Below are 24923 nucleotides of genomic sequence, written 5' to 3' on the forward strand. Positions count from 1 at the left end.
TTGAGGTATGGTCTCTCACTGACTTAGGGCATAGAGCCCTTGGGAGCCTCCCACCCACCCCTGGGCACAGACACAAGCCTGTGCTTTGTGTTGAGGCAGGGTGTAGGCTCAATTTCCTTAACAATCACACTTTATTAACTTAGTAAACCTGACTAACCTAAACAAGAGGGAAAGGAGATTAAGGAAAACAGGAAGGAAGCCTTCTGGGTAGCAGTTCCTAGGAACGACTCTCCTGGCACAGTCAGCAGGATTTCAGCAGGCCAGCAAGTCAACAAAAAGCTGCTGCTGGAACCTGGAACAGCAGCTGGAACCCAGAGCCCCGAAGCCTTCCCTGGAGCTGTTCTCTTTAGAAGCATCTCAAAGTGGAGCAATGAACAGCCAAACAATACCAAGACCCAAAAAAACCTGCCTATTTTGGGTGTGTGTGTATATATGTATGTATGTATGTATGTATGTATGTATGTATGTATGTATGTGTATATATATCCTCCCAGAGTCTGTACTAGGATGTTTTTCCTTTTTCTTTTTAAAAATAATTTACTTGCATTGGTGTTTTGCTTGCATATTTGTCTGTGAGAGGGTGTCAGATCCTCTGGAACTGGAGTTACAGTTGTGAGCCACCATGTGGTTGCTGGGAACTGAACTCAGGACCTCTGGAAGAGCAGCCAGTGCTCTTAACCTCTGAGCCATCTCTCCAGCCCCCACTAGGATGTTTTTCAGCTGGCAACAATCAAGCTTTTCCTTTTTGGTTTTTCAAGACAGGGTTTCTCTGTGTAGCCTTGGCTGTTCTAGATTCGCTTTGCAGACCAAGCTGGCCCCGAACTCACAGCAATCCACCTGCCTCCCAAGTGCTGGGATTAAAGGCGTGTGCCACCATGCCCAGCAGTGGTTCGACTTCTAAGTGCATAAACGTCACCTGTTCTCTCACAAGTGTGTCCCCCACTCCACACTTGGGATCATAACAAGTGTTATGTGGAATCATAACAGGTTATTTCCTCTTCAGCAAGGTCTCATGATGTAGCTAAGGCTGGCCTTGAACTCCTGATCCTCTCACTTAAGATGCCCAATGAGAGGTGTGCCGCACCATGAATGTTCTTGACTATAGACCCTTGCCGGTGAGGGGTTCCTGCACTGGCTCCTGAGCTGTCGGCTGGCAGGGTAGGGACAAGGGCCCTTCTGGTCTCTCCTGGCAATCTGGTGCCCACCTGTAAGGGAAGAAGCCTGCTCAGCCTGACCTGCTTCCTGGCAGTGGAGCTGGGACACCTGCCCGTGAGGTGTGAGTGTGACTTGTGGTGCAGGCCTGGGACAAGAGTCCTGGGCACCGTGGCTTAAGCAGCCACCAAGGCTCAGTGCTAAGGCTGCTGGGCCCTAACAGAGCCCATGCTTGGCCAGCACTGATGCCCTGTCCCCTCCTGCCACAGGGCCAGGTGTGAGTGGATGCTCTGTAGTGGCACCTGAGGTGGTGTCAGGTGGCCACCCCAGCAGTTAAGGGGAGGTCACAGGCCAGCTCAGGGGCCTTTGCCCTGTGGTCTGTCACAAGAGTGCTTGTCCTCTAGAGCCTAGTATAATGACACACAGCCCAGAAGAGGCCTGGCTCCACCACAGCACTGATTAGCCTTCATCCCGTCTGGCTGTGTTCAGGGCTCCTCACTATAGGCCAGTCTGGTATGCAGGGCACAGCATGGTTGGCCCTGCGTGCTGGTCCTGGCAGTCATCCTTTATGGCCGTCATGCTGTGCAGAGTGGCAGCCCTGACAATAAGGCCTAGGGTCCTAGGTCTGAGTCACAATGTCCTGTGATGGATGCCTGGTAGGCCTGTGCTTCAGTTTCCCTGCAGGCTGAGGCTACCTAAGGGGTGTTTGTAGGGACACACTGGGAATTGAAGGGCAGGGAAGGCTATGGGACCACGGCGGGTACTCTGCAGCCCGGAGTGCAGGAGTGGTGGTGTACCGTTAGGTGGGACCCTGGGACTCTTTCCTCCAAGTCTTGCCCCCCACATTTCTGTCAGAGTGAGAGTAAGCCCCAGATGGCCATCAGGCAGAGAGACGGTAGACACTTTATTGGCAGACCAGGAAGTGAGGACAACACCCAGCACACAGTGTGGTCAGCATCTCCTCCTCAGGCGCTAGGTGCATACTGCAGTGCCAGGCGATCAAAATCATTCTCCTGCAGTGAGAGGACACGTGCATAAGATGGCACAGGCTGCCCCACCAGGACCACATCCCCATCCCGAACAGCAACTGCTCTGCTCACCTTGGCCTGGTACTCCTTGATGAAGGGGTGGGCCCTGTGAGCATCCTTCAGCTGTGACAGGTATCGGTTTGTTACCTGTGGGGGGTGAGGCATGGCTGTGTTAGTCATGGGATTTCAAAAGCTGTGGGGCACAGAGGAAGAACACAGAACCCCCAAAAGCCATTCTGCCCTGCAGAGCAGGGTGGCATTGAGGGAGGGACTCTGGTCCCCACCACCCCAGCCCAGAGCCAGGCTCTCCTGTAGAATGCCAGGCAGCCAGGCTGGGCACCAGGCTCTCCTGTAGAATGCCAGGCAGCTAGGCTGGGCACCAGGCTCTCCTGTAGGATGCCAGGCAGCTAGGCTGGGCACCAGGCTCTCCTGTAGGATCCCAGGCAGCTAGGCTGGGCACCAGGCTCTCCTGTAGGATGCCAGGCAGCTAGGCTGGGCACCAGGCTAGCCTTCAGTGTGGAGTGGAAGTCCCCAGAGAGTGGCCAGGATGGCGTGGGACACATGGGGAGACAGGCTGATGAGGCTTTGTGAGCTGACATGTCCTAGACTCCAGGACAGTGTCTCCCCATCCTAATGCTGCCGCCCTTGAATACACTTCCTCACGTGCTGACCCCAACCAAAAAATCACTGTTATTACTTCATAGCTGTAATTTTGCTGCTGCTGCGCGACATAGTGTAGCTATCTGACATGCAGGAGATCTGATGTGTGACCCCAGGTTGAGAACCCCTGCTCTAGGACCTAGAACCAGCGTGGTTATGCTGACACGCCCCACTGCACCCAGGACGCCTGTCTGCCTGACTGAGATGGCAGTGTTGTTGGGACAGATGGCTCAGGGCTGCGTCCTGCTTACCTGTGCAGAAACCTGTGCTGGCTTCCTCTCCCCCCAGACCCCACTGGACTCTGCCTCCCTGGTCCCCACCACCTCCATGACGGGGCTTAGCCTACCTCAGGGGGCTTGCCCAGGTGCTGAGACAGTACAATGAGGTTGATGAGGGTCTCGGGGTGGCCGCTGTCCTGGAAACAGACGGGGAACAGGCATCAGCAAACCCAAGTCATGAACACACAGACCAGCATCTGTCTGGGGCCAGAAAGCAGGCAGCCTAAGCCACCACAGGGAAGGCAAGTGGGCCCAGGCAGTCCCAGAACCCTTCCCCATGCGCTCTGCAAGGCAGGGGGGTCCTCGTGCTCAGCCTGGCCTAGGTCCAGCCTCCCAGCTTTGCTGGCACCACCCGACCCCCAACAGTTACAGCAGCAGCCCTTCGCCATCAGGGCAGGCCAGCTCTAGGTGAGGGTCGGGGAGCAGATGGGAACCAACTAGCCACACCACTGCACCCATGTTTAAAACTCCCAAAGCCTGTGCCCACAAAGGCTCCTGCTTCTCCCAGGTAAGGCAGGAGCCCAGCACCTTGACCTGGGTCTGGCACAGCGGTAGCAGGTACTTGGTGCACAAGGCTGGTGGTACCCCAGCAGACACCGGGCAGACTTCCCCTGTGGGGTGCTCACTCCATATGTGACTTTCTTGATTTGTGGCTTCAAATTCATTATCTCCTGTTGTAGATTCCTGAATGCTATGGTGACAGGCCCTAACCTCAGTCCTTCCTCAAGCCATTTCAGAGCCTTGTACATATGAGGTAAGGGCTCTATCTCTAAGCAACAACAGCCCAAAGCCTGGGCCCCAGCATCTTGTGGGGTGGGACGGGGCGTCGTCTCTTCAACTGTTTTTGTTTTCCCAGACAAGGGTATCTCTGTGCAGCTCTGGCTGTCCTGGAACTCACTGTGTTGCAGGAAATTGATCCCATTGTGAACCCCAAGATTGTGAACTGTAAAAATCTGTTTCATGTTTGGCATGGTTGAGCCCTAGCACACGCCTCCCTTTTTTGGTTTGTTTTTTGAGATGGTTTCTCTGTGTAGCCCTGGCTGTCCTGGACTTGACAGTGATTCACCTGTCTCTGCCTCCCGAGTGCTGGGATTAAACTGTGCACCACCAACGCCCTGCGACCTTTCCATTTTTAAAGATTTATTTATTTTATTTATTGTATATGAGTGCTTTATCTGCAGAAGAGGGTATCAGATTATATTATAGATGGTTGTGAGCCACCATGTGGTTGCTGGGAATTGAACTCAGGACCTCTGGAAGAGCAGGTGGTGCTCTTAACCACCGAGCCATCTCTCCAGCCCCGACCTTTCCATTTTTAAAAAACAGGTCTGTAGTGCTCGCTTCCGCAGCACATATACTAAAATTGGAATGATAGAGAGAAGATTAGCATGGCCCCTGCGCAAGGATGATACTCAAATTCATTAAGTGTTCCATATTAAAACAAAACAGAAACAAAATGGCCTCAAATCCAGAGATCAACGTGCCCTCTGTCCCCCAAGTGTAAGGATTAGAGTGAGCCACCGTGCCCAGCTATGCCTCTTTAATTTCAAGTCAGGCCCATCACTCCAGCCCTCTGGACACCAAGAACAAGGATTGAAGGGTAAGGGGTCTCCTTGGAGCCCCCACAGCAGGCAGTGAGGGGGTAGTGGGTCTGGAGAGCACGTGTGTCCACTCATCAGGCTACCCAAGGGCTCCATCTAGGACTGGGGTTTTCACTTGTTTGAGGTACAGTGGGTAACGGGGTGCCAAGATGCCCATGCTGGCCCTGGCATGACCCACCTTGTCCAGCGCCTCCTGCAGCACACCCTCTGCGGTCTCCCAGCGGCCCTGTGCTGAGTGGCAGGCTGCCTGGCCATTGAGCAGCAGCAACGTGGGTGAGCACTTGTCAGCCAGCTCCTGGAATATGTAGTAGGCTTCCTGCAGCTTCTCACCACCCTGTGGGGACACCTAAGTCACCTGCTGGCCAGACAGCACAGCCCAGGTCCCTCCCTTCCTGCAGAGAACCCTGTGTTGAGGGGTGTGAGACACGCATGGGCCAGGAGTCCATCCCCGCCATACTGCTGAGCTCCAGCCGCTGCTGGATGCTGTGTGTGGAAACAGATTCCAGGGGTGTGGTGTGTATGTGCTGGGACCACAGGACACCGAAGTGAGGTCACCTGAACCCAAGGGCTCAATGACAACCTGGGACACAGGGACACTGAGTCTCAACAGTAAAAAGCACTGAGGCCTGTCAGAGCTGGTCTGTCCCCTAGCTACTCTGAGGTAGCTGAGTCAGGGGGACAGAAGTTCCAGCCTTGGGCAGGTGGAGCTCCATCTCCCTCTGCACATGCGTCCCGCCCCCCCAGTAAACACGCACACATAGCCCAAGGCCGGCCTGCCCACAGTGACTTCAAAACCACCACAAGCAACCTTATGAAGCTCCGTCTCAAAACAAAAATTAATTTTCTTTTTGGCTTTCCAAGACAGGGTTTCTCTGTGTAGACCAGGCTGGCCTCAATCTCATAGATATCTGCCTGCCTCCTCCTTCTGAGTGCTGGGATTAAAAAAGTGTGCCACCACCACATGGCTCAAAAATTTTAAATTAATTTTGAATAGGTCACAGGGCTGAAGGTAGGTGAGTAGTGGCCAGCACTTGCTACTCTTTAAAAGGACACATTCCAAACAGCCACCTGTAACTCCAGCTGTGAGGCTCTCACACCTTCTGGCCTCTTGGGCACTGCACCATACTAAAACAAATGGCTTCTTAAAAGGGCGGGGGATGGGCCAGGTGAGGGTGTGGTGTGTGAGCCTGTATCTCAGCACCAGGTGAGGGTGTGGTGTGTGAGCCTGTATCTCAGCAGCACGTGGGGGTGTGGTGTATGAGCCTATATCTCAGCAGCACGTGGGGGTGTGGTGTGTGAGCCTGTATCTCAGCAGCACGTGGGGGTGTGGTGTGTGAGCCTGTATCTCAGCAGCACGTGGGGGTGTGGTGTGTGAGCCTGTATCTCAGCAGCACGTGGGGGTGTGGGGTATGAGCCTGTATCTTAGCACCAGGTGGGGGGGTGGGGTGTGAGCCTGTATCTCAGCACCAGGTGGGGGTGTGGTGTGTGAGAAGATAGGAAATCCTAAACTAGCCTCCACTACATGGGCAACCTGATGACAGCCTGGGCTGTGTGAGATTTGTCCTTAGACAAAACAAAACAAAATCCCTCAAAGCTAAATTCATATGAAAATAACTAAAATATGGCTGAGTCAGACCCTGGGTTCCATGCCAGTCCCATAAAAAAAGAAAAAGACCCTAAACTGAAAATAAAGAGTAAACCTCCAGAAAGCTTGGGGTAATTCCCACCCAAGAGGAGGACCATGTGTCAGGAGGACCATGTGTCAGGAGGACCACGTGTGAGGAGGACATGTGAGGAGGACCACGTGTGAGGCCAGAGACCTGGGCTCTCTTGTACAGGCTTAAGGACAAAAGAGCTCGGGAAAGGAGGCCAAGCCCAGGACTGGAACTGCAGCTGCCAGGAGGCGGGCAGTGTGAGCTAAGGACAGCGAGCCGTCACCAAGTCACTTAAAGGAGCCCCAAGAGCAGAGCAAAGACTTTAAACCTCGGAGGCCTGGGGCGCTGGCCAGGCACCCCCTCCAGTGTCTGCAGGGCTGTGGGTGAGGCATGGCTGACAGGGGGGGTGCAGGCACAGGACTGACACCTCTCAGTCCCCAGCCCCCGATGCCTGAGGGCCTTACCACAGCCAGGCTGACCCAGGCAGTGGCCAGCTGGGTGAGGGTGGCGTCCTCATCTTGGTCCTGCATCTTTTTCAGCTCCTTCCTAGGACACAGGAAACCAGGTGCTGAGTGACCTGGGGGACTCACACGTGGGAACCTGCTGCCCTGCACGGTGAGGACCCAGAGAGATGTTCCTTAGGGACAGAGCTCAGGTGTGCACTGTGGGGTCCCGGGCTAAGCTCCAGGATCCCCACAGGCCCGGGAGCTGCTACTCAGGCCCCAGCAACAAATCCCCCCTCCCCCACCCACAAACACCACCAAGGACTGTGATAAGACCTGGCCTCCCAAATGCCGTGTGCAGAGCCACCCGTCATCCTGCGGGACAGTCTCCACCCACAGCGCTACAAAGGGCCACAGGCAGAGCACCCACATCCTTGTCCCCCAGTGGGACGTGGCGGGGGGTGGGGGGGGTAGGTAAAAGGTGGCATGTCACTTGTATGGAGCAGAAGGAACAAGGAGAAGCCTCAGGGGAGTGAGGCTGACATCTGGGCACTGTGGTCTCGGCTGTGGCTCACCGGGCTAGGTCCAGCCTGTCCAGCTTGAGGAGGATCTGAACCGTCATGGCCGTGCTGTGAATAGGGCAGAGCAGTGGTCAGTAGCCTAGCCTTGCCAAGAGAAACACCTCCAATCTGCCAGTGAGCTTACAGAGATCTGGAATCTCCTTTGGGCTCTGTGGGGTCAGATGTGCAGGTGGACCCTGCTGTGTGCACCCCCAGGCCGAAGAGAGGGCCCAGGCCCGCCCCTGCCTCTGTGTGGGGTGAACACAGCACTGTGAGGCCCTGGCCTGCAGCACCTCAGCAGCCTCCACCTCAGCTCCCGGGAAGACACGAAGCAGGAGTGCCCGGGCCGGCATTGCCGACGCCACCTGGGCTCTCTGCTCACGTGCCTCCAGTTTCAGCCTGGAGCCTGGGGCCTTGCTCTCTTTCAGACCGGGCTCCATGTCGCCTGGTCTAGACTCAAATTTACATTAGCTGGGGTGACCTTGAACTCCAGACCCGCCTCTGCCTACCTCCAAGTTATGGGGTGACAGGAAAAGCCCTTGCCTGTCCCCACCCTCAGCTAGAAACAAGTTCTCTCACTATGTTGCCCAGGCTAGCCTCAAACCCCAAAGCACCCGAGAGACGGGTCAGGGTCAGGGGCTTGCTGCAAAGCCTGCTGTCGTGGTCTCTAGGGACCACATGGCGGGCAGAACCGACTCCCACAAATAGTGCTCTAGTCTGCAGCACACACACACACTGTGCTACACGTCACCTATCCCCAAGGAAAACCTACATATGTAAAGCTCAACTTTCTAAGAGCCAGGATTTGGCTACACCTGGGCTGCTCACCCCATTTCTTGTCTTTTACTGTCATCCTTCCCCTCAGGATCCTTCAGCTCGGACCTTCCTAGTTTTCTGGTTTTTGAGACAGGGTTTCTCTGGGTAGCCTTGGCTGTCCTGGACTCACTTTGTAGACCAGGCTGGCCTTGAACTCACAGTGATCCGCCTGCCTCTGCCTCCCGAGTGCTGGGATTAAAGGTGTGCGCCACCACGCCCGGCTTAGTTTTCTTTTCTTTGTATATGATTTGCGTGCTCGTGTGTGTGCGTGCATGTGTATGTGTGTGTTCACACACGCATGTGCCTAAGCACACATGTGAAGCTCAGAGGACAGCTTGTGTCATGTAGGGACAGAATGGGCCCAGTGAGCCGCTGTCTCAGGAAAGGTACAAGGACGCAGGCTCGAGGCTACTCACCACTCCAGGCTGTCGCCCTGATGCAGGGTGCGCAGGGCTGCGTCCGGGTTCTGGTCATGGAAGTAGATGGAGGCGGCCATGAGCAGGAAGGTGGTATTGGTCACATCCACACTCCTGCTCATCTCACGGTCCAGCTCCATCACGATGGCGTCCCTGCGAGACAGGGCTGCTCAGAGCAATGCTAAGGCAGAGCCCAAGGAGTTGTGCAGCCCAGGGGTGCACAACAATGACCAGCAGGCCACCTAGCAGGCCACCCAGCAGGCCACGGCAGGTCACGGCAGGCCACCCAGCAGGCCACGGCAGGTCATGGCAGGCCACGGCAGGTCACGGCAGGCCACCTAGCAGGCCACGGCAGGCCACCTAGCAGGCCACGGCAGGCCACCTAGCAGGTCACGGCAGGCCACCCAGCAGGCCACGGCAGGTCACAGCAGGCCACGGCAGGCCACGGCAGTGCCCAGCCCCTGAGGCCTCAAGCTGTTCATTCTCAGGCAGACAGCAAAACAGGCTAGGAGAGGTGGGAGCAGGTGTGCCAGGCCAGCTGCGAGGGCTGCACGTGACAGCTGAGAAACTGCACCTGAACGTGCCAACCTGGGGGTGCGGGGACTCCTACAGGCCTCTGTGCCAGGCCTTGTGCTGAGCCCATCAGTCATGCAGGCCTGGGCTCTGCAGAAGCAGGCAGGACACTCTCACCCTGCCGGCTGCTAGGAGGGACAGTGCTCTCGGGTCCCCTCATGTTGGGTCTGAGGCTCTGGAACAGGGCTTGGTGAACTGTTCCCAGAGACCCCACGCCCTTTTCTGTGCTAGGAATGGAAGCCAAGACTGCGTGCCTAGTGCGCACACTCAGCATGCAGCCATGCCCCACCCGGCACAGCGCTACCCGAGGGTCTATCACAGCTCCGCTGAGCAGGTGAGGGCAGTGGAGACACCAGCAGGGGAAGGTGGTAAGCAGGAAGCCTTCCCCTCCCTCTGCAGGTTGGAGCAGACGCTGGGCCGCTTCCCTCAGCCAAGCCTTACCTCCGGCTCTCACTGGCCAGGTACTCCGCAAACATGCGCACAGCCTGGAGCTCCGGGGCCGAGGAGGGCTTGATCTCGTCCAGGGCCACACCGTACTTCCTCTGTGGTTGGTTACAGGTGCGCATCAGTCCTTCCTCCCCGAAGGGCTTGTGCTCCCAACCGGCAGCTACCACCACCCACACTGCCCAAGCCAGCACAGTGTCATCTGGGCCAGCAGCAGGCAGCAAGGTGGCCAGCACTGCCTTCACCAGTAACCCAACAATGTCCTGCTGCCATGGCTGGGTACACGGTGTCAGCAGTGTGGGGATAGAGTGACTGCTGTGTCCCACCTGGCAGGCCCCTTCCTGACACCCATGGATACTTCTGGAGCCACCCCATCCCTTGCTGCAGTCTCTCTCTCCTAGGCTGCTCTCAGATCTGCAGTAATCCCCCTGCCTCAGCCTTCCAGGTGCTGGGGACTATGTATGTGTCACCATACCCTCTTGGGAAGCCGCAGCCAGCTTCCCTCTGACCCACGTGGAGGAGCGTGGGACCTAGGACGTGGCTGGTGACACACACTCCACTCTGGGGCTGCTTGCTAGGCTCCTGCAGCACCTCAGCCCTGCCCTGGGCCGGAGTCAGGAAGACCTTTTAAGAGGTTACTAGAAATATGTTTTGTTTTGTTTTTTGTTTTTCAAGACGGTTTCTCCGTGTAGCCTTGGCTGTCTCAGGCTACAGGATGACCAGGCTGTGAACTCAGTGATCCACCTGCCTCTACCACCATGCCTGGTGGGGTTGTTTTAGGACAGGTGAAAACACCTCATTGTCTTATGTGGTGATGAAGGCCAGGCACTGTGGTATGGGGGAGGGGAAGCAGACGGAATAAGGTCATCTTGGGCTCCACAGTGAATGCAAGGCCAGCCTGGGCTACATGAGATGGCTGCTAAGTTAAATTCTCAGGAGAACACAGAGTCCGACAAGCTGTCCTCTGAGCACACATGAGGAATCCTGACGTGGCCCTGGCCTGGCTGTCCAGAGCTTTCCTGTAGAGTACCCTGTGCCCCGCCCCAGGCTGCCCATACTCACCTGTGCGAGGTACGCTCTGTACAGGAAGACATCCCTCTCCACTTCTCTCTCAGGACTGGAAAGCTGCGGGGAGATGGGCAGAGTGAGGCAGAGGCTCCTGCTGATCAGCTGCCTGTGGTACCCAGACTGATAGCTCTGGGCTTCAGCTGGAACCCAGGAGACCCAAACGCCCCAGGGGAGCCTCCACAGAGGGCGCACGGTGTGGAAAACCCTAAACGTATCTCAACCAATGTGAGCCTGAGGCTCCACCAGCATCCCAGGTGTCACAAAGTGTAGTACCATTATGGGCACACCAGCCGCTTGCATGCCAGCCCTGCTGGGTGCTGACAAGCCCTCCATCCCCAGCTAATTTTACTACTGAGGGAGTTTTGGGGCCGGGGTTTTGTAGAGGTGATATTCACCCACACTGTAGTAAGGTGTGTCTCTGTCCTTCCTCACCTACCTAAGGCATTCTCTGACTGGCTTTAATAAAAAGTTGATGGCCACTAGCAGGGCAGGAAGTGGAAGGCAGGACTTCCTGGTAGGGAGAAAGGGACTCTGGGAAGAAGAAAGAGGAGGGTCTTATTGAGGAGGAACTTTCCATCAGGAGACAGAAGAGGAGACCCAAGTGACAACAGGCCTGGAAGGTATAGCTGGCCAGGGGGCAGGACGGGGCTAGGTGGTCAGGTTAACGTAAATGAACTAGTTGAGTGTCTGCCCAGCTAAGGGCTAAGCTTTAAAATATTAAGAGGTGTCAGCGCATTTTTTTTTTTCAAGATGAGGTTTCTCTATGTAGCTTTGACTGTCCTGGACTCCCTTTGTAGACGAGGCTGGCCTCAAACTCACAGTGATCCTCTGTGGAGCCACAGTGGAGCCTCTGCCTCCAGAGTGCTGGATTAAAGGCATGTGCCACCGCCTTACAATAATTGGTGCCCCATCTTGGCCACCAAATGTAAGTCAGGGCTTTCCATGTCAGCTTTAGCCCTAAATGATGACACAGAGACCATTACATTTATCAATAATAGCTTTAGGACGATAGCTGGGCAGATTCTCAGTTAGCTCAATCTAAATTAACCTGACCTATCCAGACACTGGCCACTTCCTGCCACGCATGCGGCCTGTTACCTGCCATCTTAGTCTCACTCTGGCTGCTCCCGCTCCATTTTTGTCTCTCTCCATGGTAACTCTCCTCATGGTGACTCCTCTTTCTCAACTTACTTTCTCTCTCTCTCTCTCTCTCTCTCTCTCTCTCTCTCTCTCAGCTCTCTACCTAGAACCCTCCTCTCCTTGAGATCAGAAGTCCCACCTTAACTCTCCTGCTCAGCCATTGGCTGTTCAGCGCTTTATTAACCAATCAGAAGTGATGAAGGGGGCTGGAGAAATGGCTCGGAGGTTAAGAGCACTAACTGCTCTTCCAAAGGTCCTGAGTTCAATTCCCAGCAACCACATGGTGGCTCACAGCAATCTATAGTGAGATCTGGTGCCCTCTTCTGGCCTGCAGGTGCACATGCAGGCACTGTATACGTAATAAAAAAGTAAAATTAAAAAAAAAAAGTGATGAAGAAGAATTTTCACACAACACTGAAACAGGAACTAGTTCATAGAAATGACAATGCATGGGATGCGCACCTGTGACCCCAGCGCTCAGGCAGGCAAAGGCAGGTGGATCACTGAGTTTAAGGTCTACAAAGCAAGTCCAGGACAGTCAAGGTCACACAGAGAAACCCTGTCTTGAAACCCATCCCCTCTCCAAAGGAGAGAGAGAAAAAAAAAGAGAGAGAGAAAGAGAGAGAGGAAGAAATGGCACAGAAATCAGCATTTGACTACACCGTGCACACAACACTCTCCAATAGGGTTTCACTGTAGACAGGGCTGGCCTCAAAGCTCACTACTTAGCTGAGAACAAGTTGGATCTTCTTGCCTCTGCTGCCTGCATGCTGGGAGTAAGTGACTCTCAGAGGACACTCAGAGAGGGGCACCATCAAACATGGCCGCCCTCCAGCCTCGGCTGCCCAGTGTACAGAAGAGGTAGTTTCACACCCTGCAGGGCCAAGGCCAAGACTGTGCAGCAGGAAATGAGAGCAGGATTGACCTGCAGACCTGGTCGGTGGGAGCTGCAGGTGCCAGGAGGCTGAGGCTGGAGGATTTCAGTTAGCGCAAGGACAGCCCGGGTCTATGCTGGGGATAAAGAGCGTAGGCCTTCCCAGCATCCCCCAAAGCCCATATAGCCGAGTGTGAAGGACAGAGAGCGTAGGCCTTCCCAGCATCCCCCAAACGCCATACAGCCGAGTGTGAAGGACAGAGAGCGTAGGCCTTCCCAGCATCCCTCAAACGCCATACAGCCGAGGACTTTGGAAGGAGTGAGGCAATTGAGAGCTGCTAGCTTTTCTGCAGCTGAAGGCCTGTATGCTCCACTGAAGCGCAGAGGTGTGGGCTGAGGAGCCCCGAGGTGGCAGAGCCTTGTCAGGTGTGTTCAGTCCGCAGCACGCAAATAAACACAGACATGGGCACATGAGTCAGGGGAGAGCAGACCACACAGGCCAGGCCGTTCTGCGGGGCGCGGATACATGCGTTTATTTAGATAGCGCCCTGGATGGCTTCTACTGATCCTTCTACCTCAGCCTCTGGAACAGCTGGGACCACACACCCTCAGGGGTTCCTGATCACCACAGTCTAGCAACTAGCATCTTTCATGGGGCAGGATGCTGAGGCAGGAAGAAGCCCTGTCTCAATCCACCCACAATCCTAATGCCCTCCCTGCTAGGAAAAATCAGACACGTAACCAGGTCACATGTGGTCTGAAGGTTCCAGAGGGGCGGCTAAAGGTGTCCTTGGAAGTCAGCTGAAGCTTGCCTGAGATCCCCACGCATGGGCTGGGGCGGATGGTGTCTGAGGCATGGGTGTGGAGGGGCCTGTGGCAGGTGCAAAAGGGAAAGATGAGAGAGCTAACACAAGCTTATGTCAACACTAGGCAAGGACCCAGGGCAGGGCTAGAGCTAGAGAGCATCCGACAGGTACATGAGAGCCCCGGTGTCATCCAAACAGAACAAAACAAACAAACAAACAAACAAACAAAACCTATAAGGAGCCTTTAATCCCTGCACTTGGGAGGCAGAGGCAGGTGAATCCCCATGAGTTCGAGGCCAGTCTGGATTACGGACAGCCAGAGCTGTTACACAGAGAAACTGTCTCAAAAAACCAAACCAAAACAAAACAAAACCACCACCACCACCAACAACAAAAACACTGTAAGGAGCCGGGCGGGCGTGGTGGCGCACGCCTTTAATCCTAGCACTCGGGAAGCAGAGGCAGGAGGATCGATGTGAGTTCAAGACTAACCTGGTCTACAAAGTGAGTCCAGGACAGCCAAGGCTACACAGGGAAACCCTGTCTCGAAAAAAACAAAAACAAAAACACTGTAAGGAAAGGAAGGAAGACGCCTGGGTCACTGAGGTGGCTTGCTGGACCAATGCCTGGCGACTAAACATACTAAACATTTATTGTCCAGGATTTCTAGCATTCAGAGTCCAGAATCAGCAACTTATACCTAATCACACAAGGCCTTAAAATCGAGATACAGAAGAAAGCAACCAGAGAGAGACATAAAGGGTTCTGAGTATGACGGGACCCCACACCTGCCTGTTCCGAGACAGGAGAGCCTGGGACTAGAGAGAGCCTTCTAGGAGCTCAGGAAGTCAGCAGCCAATACACACCCACTGGAAATGCTAGGTGGTGGGACTAAACAGAACCCAAACAAACCAGGGCCCTCCAGCTCTGATGTGTTAGCCTGGTGACAACAATGCTGAAGCATTCTACCTGAGCCCATCATTGCCCTGCCCGGGAATTTTAGGCTGTTTTCATACTCAAAACACCCTAGCCTAGGACCACCACTGTCCACAACCCATTCTGCCGCCATTTTTGGACTGCCTGCTCTGTCTCTGTTGCCAAGGCTGACGCATCTGGGGAGCTTGGTGTTCCATCACGCCTTCTCTCACTGCGCCCAGCAGGAGTGCTGTTGTATTTTCCACATGCATTCGAGCTGAGGAGTGAGTGACAGCCTGACCTCGTCAAGAGCAGGCTGGTGTTCTCAGCTGGGTGGTGGTGCACACCTTTAATCTCAGCACTCGGGAGGCAGAGACTGATAGATTGCTGTAAGTTCGAGGCCAGCCTGGTCTACAAAGTGAGTCCAGGACAGCCAAGGCTACACAGAGAACCTTGTCTTGAAAAACCAAAACTGAAACCAACAACAACAAAAACCAAAAGCAAACACCCTTCCCATCCTTTATGAACTAAAGGCAAGGGCGGCATTGTGGTACAGGCCTGTCATGCTGCATCCGGGAGGCAGAGGTAAGACTACTGAACAGAAGGCCAGCCTGGGCTATGTGAGATTGTTTAAAATAAAACAAAATCAGGGGCTGGAGAGATGGCTCAGAGGTTAAGAGCACTGGCTGCTCTTCCAAAGGTCCTGAGTTCAATTCCCAGCAACCACATGGTGGCTCACAACCATCTATAATGAGATCTGCTGTCCTCTTCTTGTGGGGAAGGGTTCATGTAGGCAGAACACTGTATACATAGTAAATAAATCTTAAAAAACAAACAAACAAACAAACAAACAAAATCAGGGCTGGGATTTAGTTGGTACAGCACGTGCCTAGAAGCTGTTTTCCATGCCCAGCACTGCATAAATTGGGCATGGCTCTGCACACCTGTGACCCTACCACTCCAGAGTGGACGCAGGAACTCAGTGTTCTTCAGCAATATGGGGAGTTTGGAGCCCCCCTGTCTTCCTTTTATAACTGTACTTTTTATTGGAATTTTTGTGTTTGTCTTTTTATCCGAGACAGGGTTTCTCTGTGTAGCCTTTACTGTCCTGGACTCGCTTTGTAGACCAGGCTGGCCTCTAACTTAGTGATCTGCCTGCCTCTGCCTCCCGAGTGCTGGGATTAAAGGAGTGCGCCACCACTGCCTGGCTATAACTGTACTTTTTAATGGGGGTAGAATTCAAGATAGGGTTTTTCTGTGTAGCCCTGGCTGGCCTGAAACTTCAGAGATCCACCTGCCTCTGTCTCTGTGTGCTGCGATTAAAGGTGTGCATCACCACCTATGGCCTAGGCCTATTCTTTCTTTTGTTTTGTTTTGTTTTATTTGGTTTTTTGAGACAGGGTTTCTCTGTGTAGCCCTAGCTGTCCCAGACTCACTTTGTAGACCAGGCTGGTCCTGAACTCACAGAGATCGGCCTGCCTCTGCCTCCCAAATGCTGGGATAGAAGGCATGCATCACGACGCCTGGCTTTAGAGACTTAAAAAAGCAAAGAAAGAAAAAAGAAAGGAAACGAAACGAAATAGTAAGAGGTTTTAAAGGCAGAACCAGTGGCTCACACCTGTCACCTGGACAACGAAGTGAGGCCCTGTCAATCAACCAATAGGACTTCGAGGGGTAGGTACAGGGGTGCGAGGCTGTCATCCCAGCACTGGAGAGGCGGAGACTGAAGGCGCAGGGCTTCAGGGTCGGCCTCGCCTACAGTGAGTTCAAAACCAGCCTTGGCAGTAAAAGAAACCGCGTCCGCCGCCCCCAGCCGCAGAGCGTGCCGGAAGCAGCTCCGCCCGCCGCTCACCTTCACTCGCTGCGCCTCGTTGATGCACTGCTGGTAGCTGCCGATGTAGAAAGCGTTCTTCACGTCAAACAGCTCGTCTACATCTCCGGAGCCTCCAGAGGCCGCGCCGGGAGCCGGAGGAGCCATGTCACCACGCCTCTAACCGGACTTTTTCCTAGGAGACACGTAGGCCGGAAGCAGAGGCCCGCCGCCCGGAACTATGGGAAACGTAGTTCCACTAGACCAATCAACGGGTGAAACAGAAGCCTTGTGATGCAAAGCCTCCTGGGAATTGTAGTTCCGATCCAGTCAGCAAGCACGAGGCCTTCAGGCCCAAAAAACATCAGAAAAGCGACTAAAATTGGGATTGGCTGAGGGATCTGGATGTGGTGGCTGCGGTTGGTTCTCGTGACGTCACATTCATAGGCCAAGGTACTTCTCAGCTTTCCCAGGCGGGACCGCTCCGGGATGAACGTGACGTACAATCCACGCGCCGGAAGTGCTCAACATTAAGTTCAGAGTGTGGGTCCGAGCATGGCGGGGTTCGCTGAGCTAGGACTGTCTTCGTGGCTTGTGGAACAGTGTCGGCAGCTGGGGTTGAAGCAGCCCACGCCGGTCCAGCTCGGGTGCATCCCGGCCATCCTGGAGGGTGAGTCCTCTCCGTTCCTTTCGTGCTGCCCCACTTGGGTCCCACGAACCGGGGGCGACGTTGGATGTTTTCGGGGACCCGGACGCGCAGCGTTGACATTTAGGCTGCACTGACTCGTCTACGTTGTCACACAGGCGATGGCACCTCTAAAGTTTTTGTGGTACCAGAGTTTAGGGAGAGTTTGATGAATGGCCAACCCGTGGCACTGAAAAAAATAGGGTAGACTTTGGCTTTGACTTAGCAAACAGCAACAGAAGCCGTCAAACTCCAGGTAAATATCGGGGCTCCGTGTTTGCGTCAGTGCTCTTTGGTCCCTGGAGGCGGGGGACCGGGGCTCTCAGTCATTCCGGTACCGCACAGGTGGAAACTGGCGGGGATCAAGAGTTCAAGGTAATGTAGCAAGTTCCAGAGCGGCCCGGGCTACTTGAAAACTTGTTTCAGACAAGCAATTTTACAGTAATTGTTGGAAACGAGACAATAACACTTTCAAGGAACTAGCGATAATGCAACAGTTTTTAGTACTCCGTTCTGCAGAGGGGAATTCCTGACCTTTTCTCCCATCGACCTGCAGGGCTTGTCCCCTTCCATTGCTTTGGGCCCCATGTCTTACCTAATGAATAGTTTGGGGCTTGAGGCTGCCCCCCCCCCATTTCTAATTGTGGGCTCAGTCACATAGCAGACCGCCTGTCGCTCTCCAACAATTAGAATTCTAAGACATTCCGACGCCAGCACCAATTAGGGGAGAAGAGGGCCCAGCGCCTCCTACTCATCCGTAACTGATGACATCTAAGTGCCCCTCATCCTTGGAAACAGACCAATCATGGCCCTCGTTTCATGTTGATACTGCTTTAACATCTGCCCAGGTCGGGACTGCTTGGGCTGTGCGAAAACAGGAAGCGGCAAGACAGCGGCCTTTGTGCTGCCCATTCTGCAGAAGCTTTCTGAGGATCCTTACGGCATCTTCTGCTTGGTCCTGACGCCCACCAGGTGAGCCTCCGGCACACCGCCCACGTGTGCCTAATCTGGTTGGATTTTCTTTTCTTTTCTTTTTAAAATTTTTATTAATTTATTCATATTTTCTTTTATTTTTTAAATGATCTATTTATTTCTAAATGTTATGTACTTTTATGTATTTAAAAAAATTTTTTTCTGGCTTCTTGTGTGTGTGAAAGTGTCAGGTCCCCTGGAACTGGAGCTACAGACAGCTGTGAGCTGCCCTGTGGGTGCTGGGGATCAAACCCAAGTCCTTTAGAGGAACAACAGCCAGTGCTCTTAACCACTGAGCCATCTCTCCAGCCCTGAGTGTTTTCTTGTTTGTTGTTTTGGTTTTTCAAACAGGGTTTCTCTGTGTAGCCTTATCTGGCTTAGACTCGCTTTGTAGACCAGGCTGGCCTGGAACTCACAGAGATCCACCTGCCTCTGCCTCCCGAGTGCTGGGATTAAAGGTGTGCGCCACCGTTCCTGGCTGATTGGGCTTTCTTGAAGTAAGTGCACTTATTTTTTTCTTTCTTTCTTTTTTTTTTTAAAGATTTATTTATTTATTATGGATACAGATCTTGTTATAGATGGTTATGAGCCAACATGTGGTTGCTGGGAATTGAACTCATGACCTTTGGAAGAGCAGTCAGTTCTCTTAACCTCTGAGCCATCTCTCCAGCCCCCCGAGTGCACTTTCTTCTGGGGTGAAATGGGATAAGTACCACCCTTTCCGTGTAGGGATGCAGAATCAAGCACAGTGGGTGTGAAACATTCTTTGGACTCAGGGATGAGCTGGCCAGGAAGCAGCTAAGGCAGTCTTAATGGCTAGGGAAACAAAACAATGCTCTTGGGCCAGCAAGGTTACTTAGCAGGCAAAGGTGTTTATCTACAAGCCCAGTGCCCAGCGACCTGAGTTCAATCCCTGGAGGATCCCACCCACATGGTGGAAGGGCTACCATGTAGCCAATCCTCCAGATTCGCCTCTCTGGCCTCCAGCAGAGCCTCACAGTGTGCACACAGATGCTCACACAAATAAATAAATGTAACAAATATTTTAAAGCCCTGCCTGGTGATGCAGGCCTTTATTCCCAGCCCTTAAGAGGCAGGGGCAGGCGAACCACTAAATTCAAGGCCAGCCTGGTCTATAAAGTAAGTCTAGGACAGCCAAGGCTACACAGAGAAACCATGTCTCGAAAAACCAAAAAATGAATAAATTAAGTAAATAAATAAATAAATATTTTGAAAATATATGTAGGTGCATAGTTTCCTGTGTGCATAGTTTGAGCAGGCCAGGGAACAGGGAGGACACTATTAGAACACCTTGAATGTGGGTCTTCACTATCATATAGAAGGTTAGATTGTACATATGTTTACATGCGGATAAAAGTTGTATAAATGGTCCTCAATTGCCCTATACTGTATTTTATTTTATTTATTTTATTTTTTTGGGTTTTGGGGTTTTTGGTTTTTCGAGAGAGGGTTTCTCTGTGTAGCCTTGGCTGTCCTAGACTCACTTTGTAGACCAGGCTGGCCTTGAACTCACAGTGCTCCGCCTGCCTCTGCCTCCCAACTGCTGGGATTAAAGGTGTGCACCACTACAGCCAGCCACTTTATTTTTTTTCAAAAAAAAAAAAAGAATTATTTTTAATGATTTGAATGTATTTGTCTCTTTGTGGGTATATGCATGTGAGTGCAGTGTCCACAGAGGCCAGGAGAGGGTGTCAGCTCCCCTGGAACTGCATGCTGCCTATTGTGGATACTTTTGAACTCTCTTCCACCCCAACCCCCAGGGTCTCAGTGTGTGTCCCCGGCTGTCCTGGAACTCACCATATAGACCCGGCTGCCGTTGACTCCCAAGTGCTGGGATTAAAGGTGTGCACCACTACTCAGTGTCAAAGATTTATTAACCAGGCATGGTGGCGTATGCCTTTAATCCCAGCACTTGGGAGGCAGAGGCACGCAGAGTACTATGTGATGAGGCCATCCTGATCTACAAAATGAGTCCAGGACAGGCAAGCTACAGAGAAAAACTGTCTTGGGTCAGAAGAGAGTATTAAATCCTATTACAGACAATTGTGAGCCACCATATGAGTGCTGGAAATTTTAGACTCAGGACCTCTGGAAGAGTCTTCCTTAACTGATGAGCCATCTCTTCACCTCATTAATTTATTTACCTATTTACCTATTTATTTATTTTTGAGGCAGGTTTTCTCTGTGTAGCCTTGACTGTCCTGGACTCTCTGTAGACCAGGCTGGCCTCGAACTCACAGCGATCCACCTGCCTCTGCCTCTCAAGTGCTGGGATTAAAGGCGTGCGCCACCGATCCTGGCAACCCCTATCTTATTTTTAGAGACATTGTCTCTTACCAAAATTAGGGTTCACTAATTGGCTGGCCTGGCTGGCCAATGAGCCCCAGCCATCCTCCTGCCTCACCCCGCTGAGGAGAGAGGTGTCCCAGCCATCCTCCTGCCTCACCCCGCTGAGGAGAGAGGTGTGGCTGCATACTGAGCTTTTACAGAGGTGCTAAGCATCTGAAGTCGGCCCTCCTGTTTGAACAGTGTGCAGCTAGCCTCACGCTTACCTACTGCTCCTGTGCGTGTCTGTGTCTGTGTCTGTGTGTGTGTGTGTGTGTGTGTGTGTGTGCGTGTCTGTGTGTGTGTGTGCGCGTGTCTGTGTGTGTGTGTGTGTGTGCCACTGTGCTCATGTGGAGGGCAGAGGGCAGAGGACCACCTGAAGGACCATGTGGGTCCTGGGGATGGATCGCTTGTACCTTACCTGCTGAGGCATTGCCAGTCGCCCTAGGATTGATTTTGAGGAGGCCACGAGGAGCCTGAGGGGAGGCAAAGGCATGGGAGGTGGACACAGGTGCTCACTGACACAGTTGGTTCTTCTCCCCCGCAGGGAGCTGGCCTACCAGATCGCCGAGCAGTTCCGGGTGCTGGGAAAGCCCCTGGGCCTGAAGGACTGCATCATCGTCGGAGGCATGGGTATGGGGGCTGAGGCTGGGGTGAGCCGCGGGTCCCTGCTGGCCCCACCCACTGAGCCTCGCTTCTCCCTCCGCTCCAGACATGGTGGCACAGGCTCTGGATCTCTCTCGGAAGCCACACGTGGTTATCGCCACCCCTGGGCGCCTGGCCGACCACCTGCGCAGCTCCAACACTTTCAACATGAAGAAAATCAGATTCCTGGTTAGCTGGCTCCTGGACTGGAGGCTGGGGACAGTGCTCATGAGCCCCTGCAAGGCAGGCGGGCTGGACTTGGGGCTCTCACAGCGCCTGCCGTGCCCCAGCTTCCCCCTCCCCGCCCCTCCGATGCAGGTGATGGACGAGGCCGATCGGCTGCTGGAGCAGGGCTGCACTGACTTCACTGCAGACCTAGAGACCATCCTGGCGGCTGTTCCAGCACGTAGGCAGACGCTGCTGTTCAGCGCCACGCTGACTGACACACTCAAGGAGCTGCAGGGCCTGGCGACCAATCAGCCCTTCTTCTGGGAGGCGCAGGCCCCGTGAGTTCTCCAGCTGTGGGTGAGGGTCACACCAGAGCTCAGGCACGCGAGGACACCGAGGGTAAGCGGCTCTGCCCTTCACCTCCAGGGTCCGCACGGTGGAGCAGCTTGACCAGCGCTACCTGCTGGTGCCGGAGAAGGTGAAGGATGCCTACCTGGTCCACCTGGTCCAGAGCTTCCAGGACGAGCTGGAGGACTGCTCCATCATCATCTTCACCAACACCTGCAAGTGAGTGAGTGGTCGGCTGCTGCCGTCGCTCCCAAGTGGACGCCAGGCTAGGCTAGCCCCGCCTCCTGGTGCTGATGTGTGATTCCAACGCCCGGGAGGCAGGCAGATCTCAGAGGCCAGCCTGGTCTACTCAGTGAGACCCTGCCTCAAAATAGAAATAGCAAAATCACTGATGACTGTTTCGGTTTGATCAGTGTAGACGGGCAGAGAGAGGGGGTCTCCTGTCCACAGGAGGGGCAGTGTGGGCTGAGAGCAGCCATTGGGCCCAGTAGAGCCCAGCAACGTGGTAGCGCTGTCCTGGAAGTCAGCACCACGGCCAGGGCTGCTGCTCGTGGGCTCTGGCTCTGAGAAGCTCATAGGTAGCTGACCTGGCATCTCTGCAGCTCCCAGGGTCGCTCTGGTGATGTCTTCGTCAGTTTGGGCAGCACACCCAACCCTACCCCTTTCCCCCCAGGACCTGCCAAATCCTTTGTATGATGCTTCGAAAGTTCAACTTCCCCACAGTGGCGCTGCACTCCATGATGAAGCAGGTGAGGCTCACGTCAGTGGCTAGAGTGCTTGCCCAGCGCGGAGGAGAGCCTGGGTCCCTTCCCCCCCAACACACACATGCTCGTGCGCATGTGCACGCACTCCTGGAACCACAGCACTCAGCGGGTGAGGCAGGAAGATCAGGAGTTCAAAGCCAGCTTAGGCTAATGGAGATCCTTTTCCTGTTTGGTTTTGTGAGTTTTTTGGTACTTTGAGACAGGGTCTTGGCACTCACTGTGTAGACGAGGCTGCCTCCTCAAACTCACAGAGATCTTCCTGATTCTGCTTCCCAAATGCCCAGCACTACCCTGCCTTAAACATGCGTGCGCATGCACACACACGCGCGCAAAGGCCATCACTATGTCCCATCCTCTCCCAGTGTCATCCTGTTGTCCCATTTGGCTTTGGGGCCACCTTCTTCCCTAGTCTGCCCTCTGCCCTGACCTCAGGCCCCTCCGTCTGCTCACAAACCTCTCCCTGCCTGTGGCACAGAAAGAGCGGTTCGCAGCCCTGGCCAAGTTCAAGTCCAGCATCTATCGGATTCTTATCGCCACTGATGTGGCCTCGAGGTGAGCAGGCCCTGCAGCTGGCCTTTCCTCCCCTAGCCTGAGAGTGTGTTTGTGTGTGTGTGTGTGTGTGTGTGTGTGTGTGTGAGAGAGAGAGAGACAGAGACAGACAGAGACAGAGAGAGAGAGACACCAAGAAGCTGGGCTTGGGCAGGGGGAAGGCTGAGTGTCAGCCTTGGTTTCCCCACATGGACTCCGCAGCTGAGTGCTCTTTATGTGCCTCCAGGGGCCTGGACATCCCTACTGTGCAGGTGGTTATCAACCACAACACGCCTGGGCTCCCCAAAATCTACATCCATCGAGTTGGTCGCACAGCCCGTGCAGGTAAGCAGCTTGCAGCTGCAGTGAGAGAGCTCAGGAAGGACACCTTGCCAGTGACATGCCCAGCCTGGCACCTCACTGGGCTGCTGACCAGGGACCAGGGGCCAGCTGCTTTGATGATCCCTCATGCCTGCAGCCAGGAGAGAGCGGATTGCAGGGCCTGGACTGGCACTGCCTCCCAACCCTGTGCTCTCTGGGAAGTCGATTTGAGGCCTCCGTGGGTCACAGGCCTGCAGCCACCACCAGCTCGGTCAGCACTGTACGAAGGGCTGCAGAGTAGGGCTAAGCTCTCCTGTGACTCTCCCTAGCTCCCAGCTGCCAGCCCTCACAGAAGGCCAGCTTGGCAGCGCTGCTCCCCACTGTCCCCCCAGCTTCCACACACAGGCCCCACAGTCCTGAGCTGCTCCCTCCCCACTGAGTGCTGGGCCTGTGAGAAGCATCTGGAGCTGTCCAGCAGGGGCGAGCCTCTGATGGGGCCCAGGCCCTGTAACAGATGTGTCCCCACAGGGAGGCAGGGACAGGCCATCACACTGGTGACGCAGTATGACATCCACCTGTTGCATGCCATTGAGGAGCAGATCAGTAAGTAGCTAGGCTCCTGGGTGGAGCCGTGGGTGGGACCTGTCTGACCCGGGACACAGCCTCCCTTCCTGGGCCACTCTGCAGTTCTGGTGCTGATCCAACCCCGTGTGGATGAGCCACACTCAATCCTGAGGGGCATCTGTGGTAAGGAGACAGACTTGAGTTCTCAGGCATGGCTTCTAGCCGTGCCCCACTTTAAACAGCCACTTTGGGGCTCCCCACAGCAAGCCACTTTCCTTTCCTGAGCTTTCTCTGTTAAGCCACAGTGGCCCGGATCTTCTTGCCTCAGCTTCCCAGGGAGTTGGAATCATAGGCGCATAGCTCTCACCTTGCTCACTCACTCATTTATTTATCCAGTCGTTTATTTGAGACAGATTCTTGCTCGACAGAGCTGGGCTGGAACGCACAGTGACAGCCCTGCCTCCGCCTCCCGGTGCCGGGATGATGGCCATCGCAGGCTTTGGCACAGTTTTGCATATTGTCAGTCCACATTTGGTTGGACTGGCTGTCTGGACATCCAGAACTGGGGGCGCAGAGGGCCTGGCGCACTCACAACCCGACTGACTCAGTATTGCCTGTCCCGCCCTTCTGCCCGCAGAGAAGCGGCTAGAGGAGCTGGCAGTGGAGGAGGCCGAAGTCCTGCAGATCCTCACGCAGGTCAACGTGGTGCGCAGGGAGTGTGAGATAGTGAGTGTGGCCGGCCTGCCGGGGGCGGGGGGTGGGGGGGGGGGGCTCCGCGCTCCGGGCCTGGCCTGACCTCTCGTCCCCCCCCCCCCTTAGAAACTTGAGGCGACTCATTTCGATGAAAAGAAGGAGATCAACAAGCGGAAGCAGCTGATCCTGGAGGGGAAGGTGGGCAGGGATTGGTTGGCAGGGCCAGGATCGGGGCGTGGCCAGTGGTGGTGGGCGGAGCTTGTGCCTAGGAAGCTGCACACTTCTCTGCTGTGCTTCGGTCCTCAGGACCCAGACCTGGAGGCCAAGCGCAAGGCTGAGCTGGCCAAGATCAAGCAACAGAACCGGCGCTTCAAGGAGAAGGTGGGGCAGACGCTTCGACGGAAGAAAGCAGGGAGCGCTGGTCGAGGGGCGCGTCCTCCTGGACCTCGGCCCCCGCCCCCGGCCCCGGCCCAGGGTGAGGCCCAGGCCTGAGCCGAGAACCTGCTGCCGCAGGTCCCCTAATGGGCCACAGAGGACCTCAGTAAACTATCTGAACCTGTCATTCCGACTTGAGAATGGGGAAGGGTGGGTACAGGGCCTGCGGGTCTCTGGTCCCCAAAGCCTGTTGCCCATTGGGATGACCACTGTGG

The 24923-nt window shown here is 54.6% G+C and overlaps 2 protein-coding genes across 3 annotated transcripts; one reads left to right on the forward strand and one right to left on the reverse strand.

The window, feature by feature from the left end:
• Positions 1-2043: 2043 nt before the first annotated feature.
• On the reverse strand, positions 2044-16468 carry COPE (COPI coat complex subunit epsilon). The gene is made up of 10 exons (XM_084759215.1): positions 16282-16468; positions 10689-10751; positions 9624-9724; positions 8610-8762; positions 7393-7446; positions 6839-6920; positions 4898-5053; positions 3187-3255; positions 2253-2327; positions 2044-2165 (listed from the first exon to the last, which is right to left on the reverse strand). The coding sequence occupies exons 1-10, from the start codon at positions 16405-16407 to the stop codon at positions 2118-2120; spliced, it is 927 nt and encodes a 308-aa protein (XP_084615341.1). The 5' UTR covers positions 16408-16468; the 3' UTR covers positions 2044-2117.
• Positions 16469-16732: 264 nt separating this feature from the next.
• DDX49 (DEAD-box helicase 49) lies at positions 16733-24835 on the forward strand. 2 transcript variants are annotated; one of them, XM_084759172.1, is made up of 13 exons: positions 16734-16909; positions 17773-17896; positions 20790-20875; positions 20955-21076; positions 21206-21393; positions 21482-21622; positions 22077-22152; positions 22643-22719; positions 22943-23040; positions 23545-23619; positions 24218-24306; positions 24400-24471; positions 24580-24835. In XM_084759172.1, the coding sequence occupies exons 1-13, from the start codon at positions 16795-16797 to the stop codon at positions 24763-24765; spliced, it is 1449 nt and encodes a 482-aa protein (XP_084615298.1). In that variant the 5' UTR covers positions 16734-16794; the 3' UTR covers positions 24766-24835. The 2 variants fall into 2 exon arrangements, with proteins under 2 accessions (XP_084615297.1, XP_084615298.1); XM_084759171.1 differs by having other exon boundaries at positions 16733-16909; positions 24400-24835.
• The last annotated feature ends 88 nt before the right edge of the window (positions 24836-24923 follow it).

The sequence above is a fragment of the Acomys minous genome (assembly GCF_964271855.1).
Source record: "Acomys minous genome assembly, chromosome: 15".
In the NCBI taxonomy this organism is placed as follows: Eukaryota; Metazoa; Chordata; class Mammalia; order Rodentia; family Muridae; genus Acomys; species Acomys minous.

Bases quoted from the DNA above. Each gene is read 5' to 3' on its own strand.
- COPE (XM_084759215.1), bottom strand. From the start codon at position 16,407: ATGGCTCCTCCGGCTCCCGGCGCGGCCTCTGGAGGCTCCGGAGATGTA. The intron at 8,763-9,623 runs GTAAGGCTTGGC...CCTGTCTCGCAG, and splicing joins CTGGCCAGTGAGAGCCGGAG to GGACGCCATCGTGATGGAGC. The intron at 6,921-7,392 runs GTGAGCCACAGC...CCTGTGTCCTAG, and splicing joins GACAGGCTGGACCTAGCCCG to GAAGGAGCTGAAAAAGATGC.
- DDX49 (XM_084759171.1), top strand. From the start codon at position 16,795: ATGGCGGGGTTCGCTGAGCTAGGACTGTCTTCGTGGCTTGTGGAACAG. The intron at 16,910-17,772 runs GTGAGTCCTCTC...ACATCTGCCCAG, and splicing joins CATCCCGGCCATCCTGGAGG to GTCGGGACTGCTTGGGCTGT. The intron at 21,394-21,481 runs GTGAGTTCTCCA...CTTCACCTCCAG, and splicing joins TTCTGGGAGGCGCAGGCCCC to GGTCCGCACGGTGGAGCAGC.